The sequence below is a fragment of the Impatiens glandulifera genome, chromosome 2 (genome assembly GCF_907164915.1).
Source record: "Impatiens glandulifera chromosome 2, dImpGla2.1, whole genome shotgun sequence".
In the NCBI taxonomy this organism is placed as follows: domain Eukaryota; kingdom Viridiplantae; phylum Streptophyta; class Magnoliopsida; order Ericales; family Balsaminaceae; genus Impatiens; species Impatiens glandulifera.
In genome coordinates, this window is record NC_061863.1 from 4,990,606 (window position 1) to 5,006,455 (window position 15,850).

General features: G+C 28.5%; 2 protein-coding genes across 3 annotated transcripts; one reads left to right on the plus strand and one right to left on the minus strand.

Annotated features, from left to right (window-relative positions):
• Positions 1-464: 464 nt before the first annotated feature.
• Positions 465-4,209, plus strand: LOC124926639 (QWRF motif-containing protein 2-like). Of its 2 annotated transcripts, none has more exons than XM_047466905.1 (5): positions 465-2,017; positions 2,433-2,672; positions 2,761-2,856; positions 3,703-3,810; positions 3,897-4,209. In XM_047466905.1, exons 1-5 carry the CDS (start codon positions 710-712, stop codon positions 3,957-3,959), a joined length of 1,815 nt encoding a protein of 604 aa, XP_047322861.1. In that variant the 5' UTR covers positions 465-709; the 3' UTR covers positions 3,960-4,209. The 2 variants fall into 2 exon arrangements, with proteins under 2 accessions (XP_047322861.1, XP_047322862.1); XM_047466906.1 differs by having other exon boundaries at positions 468-2,017; positions 2,767-2,856.
• Positions 4,210-10,511: 6,302 nt separating this feature from the next.
• LOC124927731 (U-box domain-containing protein 11-like) lies at positions 10,512-11,634 on the minus strand. The gene is made up of 2 exons (XM_047468190.1): positions 10,711-11,634; positions 10,512-10,629 (listed from the first exon to the last, which is right to left on the minus strand). Exons 1-2 carry the CDS (start codon positions 11,632-11,634, stop codon positions 10,552-10,554), a joined length of 1,002 nt encoding a protein of 333 aa, XP_047324146.1. The 3' UTR covers positions 10,512-10,551.
• Between the last annotated feature and the right edge of the window lie 4,216 nt (positions 11,635-15,850).

The window sequence follows — 15,850 nt, forward strand, 5'->3', positions numbered from 1 at the left end:
TGTAAGATAAAGTATTAAAATATTTTAAAAATAAAATATAAATATTTTTATTAATAAATTAAATAATTAATAATTAAAATAATAATAATTTTATCAAATTTAAAAATTAATTAATTAAAACACTCTACATCAAAACTAGCTCGAAAACTTTGTTAGAGCAAAATTATTTAAGGAGTTAATTGAATACTATTTTTCAAATTATTCGTGATTCTGAAAAATTAATAATTTTTTTTATTATTATTATTATTTTTTTTTTTTTTGTCTTTTCACAATTTTTTTGTCTCCATGTCACTCTTCAAAAAATACATAAAATGATTCAGAAAAACAAGCTATAATTCATAACAATAAATTATATTAAATGAAGAAACAATTATCAATATATTATAATGATTAATGATCCACGTAACCATATAAAAAGCATGGCGAGTACAACCGTTTTTTCATACCCTTGCGAGTATGAGTTTCTCTAAGTAGCGGATTATAAGCATAAACAGATCTCTTTGTCTGACAGTTATTCTCTCTCTCTCGTCTCGCCGGCGGCGTCCTCCTCCTCCCCTGTAACAACAGTCATATAATATCAAAAGACAAAACAACAGACTGCGCGCACCTTCTCTCTTTTGTCTACACCTTCTTCTTCGTCTTCTTATTATCGCCATAAATTAATTATTAGGGTTTTAGTTGTTTAGACGATGCAAAATCACGAACTATAATGGTTGCTGCTTTCAATCCTACTTTCAAACCTAAGGTTAATAATAACACCCAAGGTCAGACTCATCATAACAACCGGAGAAGACCACCGCTATTACCTTCCGACGCCGACAATGGCGTCGTTACCTCTCGAAAACCGAGATCGAGAGAGGTTTCTTCCAGATATTCATCGTCTTCTTCTACCATTTCCATTACTAATTCTACTTCATCTTCAAGCTCATCCTCTTCGAATTCCGCATTTTCAAGGACCGTACCATCGACTCCTTCTCATCCGGCAATCAAGAGATCGCAGTCGGTTGAGCGGTCCGACCGGAGACGATCGGCGACTCCTCTCCCCCCTAGCAGAACAACAGGAGAGATGTCTGTCGTTGCTAAGGTTTTAGTTTCATCAACTAGAAGTTTATCTGTTTCGTTTCAGGGAGAGTCCTTTCCGTTGCCAGTTAACAAGGCGAAAGCAAGCATACGGAAAGTTACCCCGGAAAGACCTGGTACTGCCGGAGAGATGTCCACCACCACCACCGCCGCCGCAAAGCTTTTGATCTCTTCAAGAAGAAGTTTATCTGCTTCGTTTCAAGGAGATTCTATTCCTCTTCGAATTAGTAAAACAAAAGAGGCGATGAAAGGATCCACACCAGTTAGAAATCAGAACGAACATTCTAAACCAGTTGATCAGCAGAGATGGCCGGGTAGATCGAAGCAATCGAATTCCTTAGCTACGCGTGTTATTCAACAGTCTATGACCGATCAAATGAAGGATGAATTCGCGACAGATGTTGAAAGTGTTTCGTCTGGGAGCTCTGATGCTCCTAAACGTGGAGGAGGAGGACCAAGAGGGATTATTGTTCCTGCAAGATTCTGGCAAGAAACCACCAATCGTTTGAAGCAAATCCCTGAACCTGTAATGATGAAACCAATAATTCATCGGAAGATAACATTTGAGGAGAATCCATCCATCAATAGTACACCAATTTCCTCGTCCAAAGGTAGCAGAGGGGGCTTATCATCTCCATTACGGTCTGCAATTAGGCCTTTGTCGCCCAATAAATTGGGGATATCATCAAGGTCTTCTCCTCCTTCAAAGGGGGCGCCGGAGCTGCAGAAGCAGAAACCATATCTGATTAGGAATAGTAATATCATTTTTACGCCACCAATACTTAGCTTTACTTCTGATGTGAGGAGAGGAAAGCCAGGGGATAACAAGATTGATGATGCACATATGTTGAGACTGCTACATAATCGATACCTACAATGGCGATTTGTTAATGCTAGAGCAAAGAATTCAATGCTTGGACTTGAAGCTTCTGCAAAGGTGAGATCTTTCTTCTTTATTCCAGATTGTTTCAATTTTCATCAAATTAATCTTATCAAAATACTATAGGAGCTCTAGTTTGATCTCCCGTTTTTATGGGTTCTTAGAAAAAAACAAAATAGCCAAATTATTTAATTCATTAATTAAAATACCAAAATACTAAGTTTAAACAAAAAAACCCATCTTTTTTGTTAATCAAACAAGTTTTTTATTTTATTTTAAAAACCCATAAAAAAAACAAGATCAAAGAAGCTCTAGATAGTTATTGTCTTGTTTCACTAGCTGGATAAAATGAGAAATAACCAATCAAATTTTGAATTTGTCTCTCAATAAATTTAGTTTTCAAACATAATCTCATTTTATATTAAGATATGGTCTTGTATGTACTAATGAGATGTGTTAATTATTTAATCAGAAAAGTTTATATAATGGTTGGGTGAGCACAGCAAAACTGCAATATTCTGTGGAATTGAGAAAACTAGAGTTGCAAAGGCTAAGACATAATCTGAAGTTGTATTACATCATTAAAGGACAATTGCTATTCTCGGATGATTGGGATTCTCTTTGTAGTGATCATTCAAGATTCTTGTCTGAAGCTACCAAAGCTTTGGAAGCTACCACAATTCGTCTTCCACTTGTTTCTGGGGCAACAAAGGCATGTCTTTATTTTCATTTCTTCACATTTTACTTTACCGGAAACTTGTTATGATGATCATCTTTACTTCTATTTATGTCAAATCTATATCCAGGTTGATATTCAAGATTTAAAAGATGCTATTTCTTCATCAGCTGATGTAATGCAGGCCATGACATCTAACATTTGCTCATTCTTGATCAAGGTAACCGTTTTAGGCCTTGTTTTGAAATACTCTTGTTTCGAAAGTCTGATTTAAAAATTACATAAGGTATTTTAGAATTTTGGTTGGTGATTTGAATTATATGTTTGATAAGTTGATGGTTGATTGGACAGTGGGTTATTTGAAGTTAATCTCAATTAACCCACATCAAATAAGACCTAATAGTGTTTTTGTATCTTGTTCGGTTTTGAGATACAATAAGTATAAAATAATTTTTGAATGTGTCCCTTGCCATTGCAAATGTATCTGGATCTAGAAATGTTTCCGAATACAGAAAAACAAACAATAAGAGCTCGTTTAATGTAGGGATTTTAGATTATTTTAGGATTTGTTTTTACCAAAATCACTATATCACGTCTTAATTCATCAACAAAATACTAAAATACTTTTACTTTACTTTGATTAAATTTTAATTTTAAATATCAAATAACATTTAAGTATTTCATCCTGAAAAAATCTAAAATTACCCTCTTTTCTTATTACAAGAAGTTTTTTTTTCAAAAAAATCCAATTAGGGTCATTTCTCAATGCTGTGATGCTAACCTGGTTTTATTATATTCCTCAATTAATGGTTAACATGGGCCTTGTTTGATATGTGGTTATTATTTTTAAATAACATTGTTTGATGCAAATTGCAAAAATACTAAAATTTGAATTGTGATTGATGAGTTACATTGTTGATTCAATTATGTTTTTCTTTCTTAAGTCCCAAATAAGCCCACATCAAACAAGACGATAGTAGGTCTTGTTTGTTGGAATGATCATTGTATCGTTTATAATAGGAAACCTAACATGGAAAATACATTGGATTTATATATGTGATAACAGGCACAACAAACAAACAGTTCAGTTTCGGAACTTGCAAGCATAGCAGCAAAGGAATATGATTTAATCAATGAATGCAATGATCTTTTGTCAACTTTCACAGCACTCCAGGTAATTTTTTTAACGCGTTTTTCTTTAGTTCACCCTCGCAATGCGATCTATCATCTATCTATGCCTTACTCGATATGGGGAAACAGGTGAAGGATTGGAGCATGAGAACACACATATTGCAGATAAAGCGAGAGAGCCATCTACCTTGATAACGGAATTTGTAGAGATTTTATGTATTTGAATCGATTAAACCATTGAAACACTAACCACACATTTCAAAAACAAAAAAGTCGAAGAATCTTATCTACTTCGATCTGTTATAAGTCGATAGGATGCTGATTGTTGAATTGATATATATACATGTATATATATTATGGTCACATAATTAATGTTACAAGTCTATTAAATCCTAACATTTTTTGGTTACTTACAAACTTTAATGTTTTGTTTATTGTGTTTTTACTTGTTAAGGGTAAAGCTTTAATTAAAATTGTTTTGTATTTTGTCATCTTCTCTTTATATACACATATGGCACATTGGTTTCAGGCATTTTCAGTAGGATCTAAGTGCATTAAAAATGGGATAAAATATTTATTTATGTAATATAAATTTTGATATATTTATCTTCCTCGACAAAATAATATAGTTTTAATGTATTTGTATTTATTTTTTCTGTTTTACTATAAATATTCAATTATGTAATTTATTTTCTATATATTATCATTTCTACCATATAATATTTAGTAATTTAATTAAATAGTTATTAAATAATTTTTTTAACCTGTCATCTTGATTATTAATATTAATTATATATGAAATATATATCTTTTTTAATTTATTTGATTCAACATTGTAAATGCTGGTAAAAGAAATAATAATTAATGTTATGTATAAAGAATATTATTAAATAAAAACTGTAATAGAATAAATTATAAATAATTTTAAAATGTTAAAATTAAATTATTAATAAAATATTTATTTAATTAACTGATTAACTTTCAAATTAATAAGAAACATATTTTATATAAAAATAATTTGAGATTTTTAAAATTTCATTAAAAAAATATTAATTAACCTCCAATATATATTATATTAACATATTTGTAATAAATTGTCAATGAGAGAGTCAAGATAAGATAGAAAGTTAAGATAATATGTTAGAGAGAAAAAATTGAACAAACTCATCTTTAAAAATATGGGCGGTTGAGATTAAATATTTGGCCATTGATAATTAGAGATATATGGATCTCCCAGAATTTTCTCTAACCCTTGAACAATAATTTTTGTGATAAATATAGATTAATAATAGTTTAATCCATAAGAGATAAATTTTTTATTGACAGATCAACATAAAAGTCAAATAAAGTTTAATTAAAACAATTCCATTTAAATAAAAAAGTCAACGCATACAAACATTCAACGATCAATTCCAATAGAAGCCAACAAATAATCGAGCTCCCTATCACATTTACATGCCTTGCATTCTACATTATCGTCGTCATCATCGTAAACTGGCCATGTAAATCTCCACCTCTTTTGATAGTTATTATCGTGATTTAAACAACAAACCACATCTCTATTCATGATTGTTGGGATATTCGTCCACAAACTGTATATGAAAAAAACCATCTCCTCACTACACTTTCATAATATTTCTTTAAGATTTTGGTTCAGGATCAAGATCTCTTTTTTATTTGTTTTTGTATCTCAAAGAAAAGGTGATATTTCCAATTACATAGAGGGTTACCACATGTCCTTAATTTGCCACCTTTTCTAAATACTCCAATCTAAATTTAGTACCTTTGTCACTAAAATAGTCCATCTTTACAAACACATAAATAAAAACATATAATCACTTAATGCAATATTAAAAAGTAATATATATATATATATATGAAACTCATTATTGATATCTTTACCGGCTTCTGAATTATTCCAATAGTTGTTTATCTTTATTTCACGGACTAAATCTATGCTTTTTACTTGATATATAAAATTAAAAATATAGTTGTAAAATTTCCAACTAGTTAATTAAAAATGATAAATATATTTTAAATTAAATAATTTAAATAAATATTATAAACTAAAATAAAATATATTACTTGAACATTAAAATAAAATGTATATTTTATCTATTTAGTTTAATTTTATTTATATAACTTTATTTCACAGTACTTTATACCGAGTATTTTAGTTTATAATACTTATTTAAATTATTTAATCAAACTTAATTAATTTAAAAGATTATTTATTTTAAAAACATTAGTAAAAGGTACGTGTATAAATATAATTTATATAAGGGGTTCGTTTTTTGGTTACGCTCGGAAAAGAGATTTCGCGTTATGTTTTCCACGCCTGTCAAAGAACATTTTTATTAAATTTTTTTTATAAAAATCTAGTTATCAAAAGATTTGTTTATAACCTTTATTTTCTTTAATTAGTAGTTCGGGGTCCTAAACAAGGATATGTTTAGATTATGTAAATAATTGTACAAAATTATTTAAAAGTCGTAACTGCAACTGCGTTGACATAAGATTGAGTAAAACTCTGAAAATTATTAAAAAACTATTAGAATTTAAAAATAAATTACAAACGGGGCCTTAGCTTAGCCAAAATATTCGTTTGGGAAATATTCCAAAAATATTTAAATATCATTTTATGACATTTTGGAATTATTTGAAAATGAATTTGGGTTCCAAAATTACAAAAATAATTTTGGATTTTGAAAAGTGGAACCAAACAGGTCTTAGGACAGGAGTCCTAGGGTTTGGGACTGTTTTTATCGATCTGGTCTCGGTCTAGACCGGGGGTGGTTTGGATCAGGGCTTGGGACACTCAGTCAAGGAACTGGGATATTTGGGAGGCATGATCCTGAAATCAGGTTATTCGGTCCTAGGTTTGAGAGGTTCGATTCCAGATCTATCATCCTCGGTCATGGACTTGGGAGTCTCGGTCCCAAGCCAGAACTCTTGGTCCTAAGTTAAAATCTTCGGTCGTGGACCTCGGTCCTTGCTCAAGAACATCAGTCCTAAGGCTTGGTCCTAACTCAAGAATTCCGGTCCTTGGTCTCGATCCTATTGTCAATTTTCTCTGTCCTTGGTCTTAGTTAGGACCGAGAATTCTCGGTTCTGCTTCTTGGTCCCGGTCCTACAGGACTCGGTCGTTGGGGACCGAATGTTCTTTATTTGGTATGAAGAATTGCAGGTTTGTATCTTTTGATACAGATCATGAAATCATGATCTGTAAGTTGCAAACAACTCATATGAATGTAGGGATCATAATCCCTAACTCTAAACACGGTCAATCAAACTCTATAACAATTGATTTCACAAATGATTTTAGGGCAAATTTTGGGAACTTTTGATTTAGGCCATCTCATTGCCTAATTCTTGTTCCAACAGCTTTGAAATGATGTTTATAGTCGAACACAACCAAAACAAGAACATCAATTAAGCTCTATAACAATTTTTAAAACTGAAATTCAAACTTATTTTTTTTCAAATTTCAGTTGTTGACTTGATGATTTTGAAATAATTCTAACATGTTTACAAACATGTTAGGCAACTATTTAAATAAAAAGTTCAAACTTAGAGCTCAAGAACACAAAATTCAAATTTTCTAAATTTATAAAATAAATTTGGATTTTTTTTCAATTAAGGTTGAATTGATGAAATCTCTTTCGATAGAAAGCTTAGAAATCATCTATGGAAAGATTTCAAACAAAGAAAATACAAAATTGAACCCTAAATATGATCAACCCGATCAAACTTTGAAAAATCCAATTTTGAATCACAAAATGAATTAAAGTGGGTCGGGAAGCTTACAAATGATTGGAGAACACTCCAATGATGTGTAAGAAGCTTTCCCAAACCCTACATCAAATATTAGATTGCCGGAGAAGTTTTTACAAAAACCAGTTGTCGGAGTTCATTTGAATTCTTAGAATTAGGTTATAATTTGTGATGATTGTTTGATGGATTGGAAGCTTAACACCTAGGGAGTATTTATACTAAGTTTGGTCGGTTATCATAATCGAATTCAACTTCAATTTCTCTTGTGAAATCTTATCCTTTGAATTCTTTTTTGTCTTTGGCAGCCTAACTAGAGTATAGGTTTTGACTATTGATCCTAGGGGAATTAAAAGCGAGGTAGAGACGTGCACGATTGGTGAAAGAAAGGAGGGATAAGGGTTGAGTTATGGAGGAGATAGACCTTCTAGAAGATCATCGGCGTCGAGCGCGAGCCTCCGGAGTTTGCGAAGGAGACGAACAAAATGACGTTATTTTGTTTAATTAAACGCGTCGTTGGCGTTCCGTCCATCGCCTAGCGTTCTGTCTGACTTTTGGGCGTTTGGGCTAACGGGTTTAGCGATCCCGTGTGGACCCAGGTGCGCACTACTTCGGTTACAGCCAGATGTGGGGCGTGTTTATGGGTGCTTGAAAATTCAACGCTGATCCGATGGCCCTGAATCCTACTGCAAAATTTAAATATAATTTCTGCTATATAGGATTATCAATTTATATTCTTAATAAAATGATTATTTGAAATCGAATTTTTAACCATTTTTTACGTTTTTATTTACCAAATTAATACACAAAACTATTTTTGACAACATAATAAAAATTATGTTCATTTATTTTATTTTTGAGTATTTTGGGTATTTATTTAATTATTTTAAGCTATAAATTATACATAATTTATGTTTAAAATTATAATTAAATAAATTGAACCCCTTTTAGGTAAAATAAATACAATATTTTAACCTCAAATTATTTTCGAATTTTTATTTAATTTTATAATTATGATTTAATTATAACAATAATTATCCCTAATTTGAAATTTTTATTAATTTTGAATTATTTTGAATTTAAAATTTCAAAATATTATTTTAACATTAATAATATTATCATAAATTGGGGTATCTCAAATTCTCATGTTATACTTATTATACTAATAAAATAAAATAAAATTTGAACCATTTCCTTCTATCTAAAAAAAACTTCACGATTAAAAGGATAAATCAATATAAACATCAACAATTCTTAAATAAAACTAGAAAGATCCCTGTGCGATGCACACAGATAAAAATATATTTTTATAACGTCTCGCGTTCATCAAATTTGGTGTTAAATTTAAAATATAAAGTGTTATTAGCCTAGTTGGTTAAAGAGTTATGCTTGTTTTTGTTAAGTTGCGAGTTCGAAACATACCTATAGAACTTTTAATTTTATTTTTAACCGTTTTAAGTTTATGGGCGGGTCAACCTAGAATCCGACCCAAATATTCATTACTCTTACATATATATCTAAATTAACCACAACTCTCGACCCGACAATCCAGACACTTTCAAAATTAAGCATCATTATATATATATATATATATTAGTTAATTAAAAATGTCCCGCGTTCATCAAATTTGGTGTTGAATTTAAAATATAATGTGCTACTTGGTTAAAAAATTGTACTTGTTTTGTTAGGTTGCGAGTTTGAAACATATTTATAGCATTTCAATTTTATTTTTAACCGTTTTAAGTTAATGTGCGGGTCAACCCAGAATCCGACCCAAGTATCTATTTACTCTCACATTAATATCCAAATTAATCACGGTTCGCGACCCGGCAATCCGGACACTTTCAAAATTAACCATCATTTTATATATATATTAGTTAGTTAAAAATATCTCTCGTTCTTCAAATTTAGTGTTAAATTTAAAATATAAAGTGTTATTAGCCTAGTTGGTTAAAAAGTTGTACTTGTTTTATTAGGTTGCGAGTTTGAAACACACCTATAGCATTTTTAATTTTATTTTTAACCGTTTTAAGTTTCTGAGCGGGTCAACCCAGAATCCGACCCAAGTATCCATTTGCTCTCACATATATATATCTAAATTAACCACAACTCTCAACCCGGCAATCCGTACATTTTCAAAATTAAGGATCATTATATATATATATATATATATATATATATATATATATATATATATATATATTAATTAAAAATGTTCCGCGTTAATCAAATTTGGTGTTGAATTTAAAATATAATGTGTTATTAACCTAGTTTGTTAAAAAGTTGTACTTGTTTGGTTAGGTTACGAGTTTGAAACATATCTATAGCATTTTAATTTTATTTTTAACCGTTTTAAGTTTATGGGCGGGTCAACCTAGAATCCGACCCAAATATTCATTTACTCTTAGAGATATATCCAAATTAACTACAACTCTCGACCCGACAATCCAGACACTTTCAAAATTGAACATCATTATATATATATATATATATTAGTTAGTTAAAAATGTTTCGCGTTCATTAAATTTAGTATTGAATTTAAAATATAAAGTGTTATTAGCTTAGTTGGTTAAAGAGTTGTACTAGTTTTGTTAGGTTTATGGGCAGGTTCAACTCATAATCCAACCAAAATATCCATTTACTCTCACATATACATCAAAATTAACCACCCGGACATCTTCAAAATTAAATATCATTATTTATATATATATATATATATATATATATATATATATATATATATATATATATATTTTAGTGATTTTTTTTAAAATTTATGTTATTTAAATAATTCAATAAACAAGTTTACAAACCTACCATTTAAATGACACAAAATTGTAATTTCTTATTTGAATCTTTATCAATAGAATTGTTTGATACAAATAAAATAAATGAATTATCCTAAAATGATACTTACATCTCAAACAAAATAAAATAAAAAATCTTGACTTTAATTTTTGTTTAAATCCTCTACACATTTTTTCCCCTAAAATCGTAATTACATCTTTGACCTTCAAAATGACACGTCAGATATTTCCGCCGCCATGTAACCGGTTCTTACTTGCCGGAGAATCTGTAGCAACGTCCGAGCCTGTCATAACAATTATTTATTTAATTTTTGTAATTTTAATAATAAATGACAAAAAAAGGCTCTAAAAGAATAAAATATTACCTTCCGTTTACCCCGACTGGTTCCACACTGAGTCAACTCAACAACCGGAGGAATCGCTCCTTCCCGGACGACCAAACTCCGGTAAGAACTTCCTTCACAAATCTTCAACAAAATCTCCATCGCGATTTCCTTTTGCCGATCACTTCCGATCTCAATCATCTCAACTAAAACCGGTATTCCGTCGTTCTCAACCACCGCTGAAACCGCTTCCGGTATTGAAATCACCTGATTCAGCACGTACGCTGCTTTATCCACCATATTCGATTCTAAATCTGCAATCAGATCGATAAGTATTTCAACTATACCTGCTTGAACTGCTCTGATTTTGTTCTCTTTAATCGAACAAATCGAATACAGAGCCGTAGATGAATCCTTCTTCCCGCGAATATCTCCAACTTTTAATAGCTTCACTAGTAATGGAACTGCTCCAGATCGTCCGATTTCGATCTTATTCTCATCGATCTGCGATAAACGAAGTAAAGCGCATGATGCATTTTCTTTAGCCGTTGTTGTTCCGATTCTTAATGCGTTAACTAGAGGCGTGATTGCGCCGGAGGAAACGATTAGGTTTTTGTTTTCGTCGCAGAGAGATAGATTTAGAATCGATGTAACTCCGTACTCTTGAAGTTGACGATCATCTGAAGAGATTAGAGTGATTAGAGACGGAATCGCACCGGATCTAGCGATTTTGAGACGGTTATCATTTGAATCCTTGGAAAGTAGTCTGATGTTTAATGCTGCTTGTTTCCTTTCTTCTATTGATTTACTTTCGAGCTTGGTGAGAAGATGATGAATCGCGTAATCGGAACTGTTTGATTCCATGATTGGAAACTCGAAGGAGGCGTTGGATTTGCTGCTGCAGGTGGTGAAAACTGATGAGGATTGATCGTAATTGATGCTTAAATCAATGAAACTTTCGTCCATCGCCGGAATTCATAATCCACGGCGAAACTCCGACGAGATAATTTGAAGGTAGGAAAGGCATTTGAGAAATATATATATGTATGTGTGTGTATGAACGAAGAAGAGACGAAAGGCGACACGTTGGAGAAAGAAAGCGATATTCTATTATCTATATATTGACTCGTTGAATATCCAAAAGTGATATGTAAACCCTAGATATCGTTTTTTTATATTCCACTATTGTTTTCTTTTTTTGAAAATAAATAAAAGAATCACGTGTATTTGGAAAACAATTAATTTTTATGGATAAATATGGTTAATCATGATCTTCTAGATTCTATTTGGACAGATGGAAATTTAGTGAATTTTATTTTATTTATTTTTGAAGAATTGTTATTTTTTATTTTGTTTCAACTATCTAATTATTCATTTAACTAACTAATTCAAATTCATACAATCTATACATACCACTGTTATGTACCAGAGGTGGCCTTAAAAATTAATAAATAAATGTAGCTTTATTATTTTTTTTAATTATTTTTTTTAACAATTAGATAAAACAAACAATTAATTATATTAAAATTTTAGAATTTAAATTTTTGAATATATTCTAACTATTAAAAAATAAAAATATTTCTTCTCTTCTCTCAAACCTTTTCATTTTTTCAGTGTAGGTTCTCGTTCTCGAGATAAACGATTAACTCTTGTTTTACCAACTTTTTGAAACAAATCTAAAAAGTTGAATAATAATAACATGATTAATATAAATATTTATTTTATTTTTCCACTTAATAATTCAATTTTGTTATAATTATTCAATCTAATAAAAAAACACAATATAGACAAGAAGATACGGGAGGAGAAGAAAGTAGTAAAGTACCGATTAATTTAGGTGGGGATGGGAAGTGGGAGAATTATTTTGAATATTTCTTTTTTAAAATTGTTATGAAAATTCAAATTCATTATTTTAAGATATTAAATTTCGAATGTTTACTATCACGATGAATATAAAGTGGATGAGATGAAATTAGTCAAACAAATTATATTTCCTTTTCAATGGTTTGATTTAGAATTACTTAAATAAAAGTAATTAATTTATTAATTAAAATATTAAACTATATTTTATTTTATTTAAGTATATATCAATACATTATCATTGATCATTATTTTCTTTTGCTTTGTCTAAGTTTTAAATAACCTCTATAGAACCAGACCTAAATTACTAAAGTATTATTATGTATTTATTATTTAATATTTATAAAAAGAACATGAAGGTAATTGATATTATAATTATTGAAAGAATAATAAAGTGATAAAAAATTATTTAAATCAAATAAAAGACCAATCAGTTCTATTCTTTGGTTTAAATACATTATTATAAAAATAATATATCGTTAAAACAAATATCATTCAAATAAGACACAAGTAAAAAAAATAACTTTAACTTCTAATTTCTTGAAACCCCGTTTCATTCAAAAAAATATAAAAAATACTGAGAATTAACTCCTTTTGGAAAGATAAAAAAGAAAGAACAAAATTAGAGACAAACTAATTAGTATTTTTCATTATTCTCATTGTTTAGTTTGTTAGCCTCTTTGTGTAATTGTCTTTCACATTGACCTCTTTTTTTATTTTTGGAATTAAATGACTTTTCAAACCAAACAACTCCTTGTCAAATCCCCTTTCTTATTTTTCTTCTTAAAAAAATTATCTCCTTTTTGTTATCATGGAATTGAAAGTCACATCCGCGGAGTTTAGTGGATAATTTAATAAGGTCTTGTTTGGGTTGGTGGTTAAGAAGAATCATTCTAGAAAGGTCAATGTAATCACCCCATCTATAGTTTATTTAAAAAAAAAAAAAAAGGAAAAACACATCTATTACTTCAATTCATTCATAATTTTCCTTAAGTATCTCAAATATTTTTTCAAACTCATTTTAAACAAATGACAACTCAATATTCTTCTTTGCAGTCAAAAAGTGACTCAAAATTTTCACACAAAAACAAGTGATGTTCTTTTTTTGTCTAAAAGAACTTCGGTAAAGGCAGAAGCTTAGTGATGGAGAAGCTGTAAAACAAAATGATTCAGCTTAGATGACTTCTCTGGCTTCGGACATCATTTGATACTAGTTATTAATCATCTGTATAGGAAACATTATGCATCGATCTCAAATGTTTCACTTCATAATCTCCACTTGTTCGATCATCTTTAAAATGTAGCTTCAAGATCATTGTCTCACACTCACATTTGTATTGATTGAGTGATTCATGTAGACTATTTCTTGTGATGTGATTGATTCAAATTAGGATTTTGGTTCTGAAAAGAATAATAATATTGCAGCGTTTCAAGAGACATTATGATATTAGATAAAAAGATATTTTGTTTTGGTTAACGAGACGAAGAAATCCAAAGTAACATGTATATATAAGATTATATATATAGAAAGAGTGTATGTCGTGATCAAATCAAATTTCAAGTTTATATACAACTAAAAATTATAAAAATTATTGTTATTAAAATGTATTGAAGTAGATATTTATGTAATAGGTCAAAAAAAATTATATATATATATATTTATTTTAATTTTACAACATTTTTTTTATTGAAAAAGAACTAGAATTACATCCCATAATAATGGCTCAAAACGCTTTAAAATTAAATAGAACCCGTGATATTTTAGTCTTATAAGTTATTCTTACCGCATTTTTAAAATAGGTAAGTTATAAAAATGTAATATTTACTTTTCAAGTATTAAATCATCTAAATAAGAAAGCTTAGAACTTTTTTTTTATTTTACTTTTTAATAAATAACACATAGCAGAGTTATGAGAAAAATAATGATAAATTTCAGTCTAAAACAGTCGAACAAACAGTCTAGTGGTACATAATTAATTAATTTTCTCCAAATTTTACCTACCAAATATATATATATGTATTATAAAATAAAAATGAAGAAAAACTATTTTAATTTTCATACCTGGGTCAAATGGTAGTCTTCAATTCCGCGGAGTTTGGCAGCACTCCACTAACCCAATGGGACCCACATCATCCTAATCACAAAACTTTACTATATATTTATAATTTAATACATCAAAATATATAATATTAAAGGTTAACGACTTATTATTATATATATTTTTCAGAAGTATAATTTTTTAATGATCCTTCAGAAAACGACTTGAATCATATTAATTGGGTTATTTAAATCTTATTTATAAAAATGTTATTTGATCAATAAAAAATAGTGGTCCACTAAATTTTGGGTATTAAAAATGTTTTTATTCTTTATTTTGTATTTTTTAAAAGTTTAAAATATATATTATTATAACATTAAAAATGATAAAAAAAAGAAAGAAACAATATATGCTTGTCCTATTGGGAAGTCCCACCTAATTTGTTAATATGAAGTATATTTTATTTTATCATTTCTTCGATTTTTTAATATTTATTAAAAACAAAATTGGTGATCTAATCCAGATTAGTTTATAATTTATTTTGTTGTCTTAGGCTCTTAGCTAACTTTGTGTTAGGTTCAACCGCTTTGTTCATAGGATTAGTAAAACTTTTATTTTATTTTATTTTGAGAAAATAGTACTGACTTTATTTTTAAGTAACAAATTAAATAATAATACATTTTAGAGTTTTATATTTTAAAAATATTTTTTTTTATTATGACAAAATTATCTTTGTAAATATATATAAGTGAAAATTCTATTTGAGGTTAAAAAATACAATCAAATATATAATCATATTGTTAAATTGTGATAATTTAAGTTAAAATAATTTTGTAATAGATTAAATAGTTTAAATTTTATTTTCACTAAAAACTACTTTAAGGATAAGTTTGATTCAATTTGATATGTTTGATTAAGTTTATTTATTTTTATTTTCTATGTTTTTAATAATATTTAATAATTAATATCATGTTATATATATTTTTAATATTAAGTATTTTTTTTATAAATAATCAATAATATATAACTCACTATTTTATTATATATTTATAAAATTAATGATTTTATTTAAAATAATTTAATTTTTTTATTAACTTAATTTTATATATTAATAAATTACTTAAATTAAAAAACAATTTATTTAAATATATTAATATAATTTATTTTAAAATAAATTATATTAATATATTAGTTTCTATAAAATTTATATTTTTTATTTTTATTTTTGCTAGTATAATATTTTTTATTGTCTAATTTTTATTAATCATCAGCTTTTTAGTTTG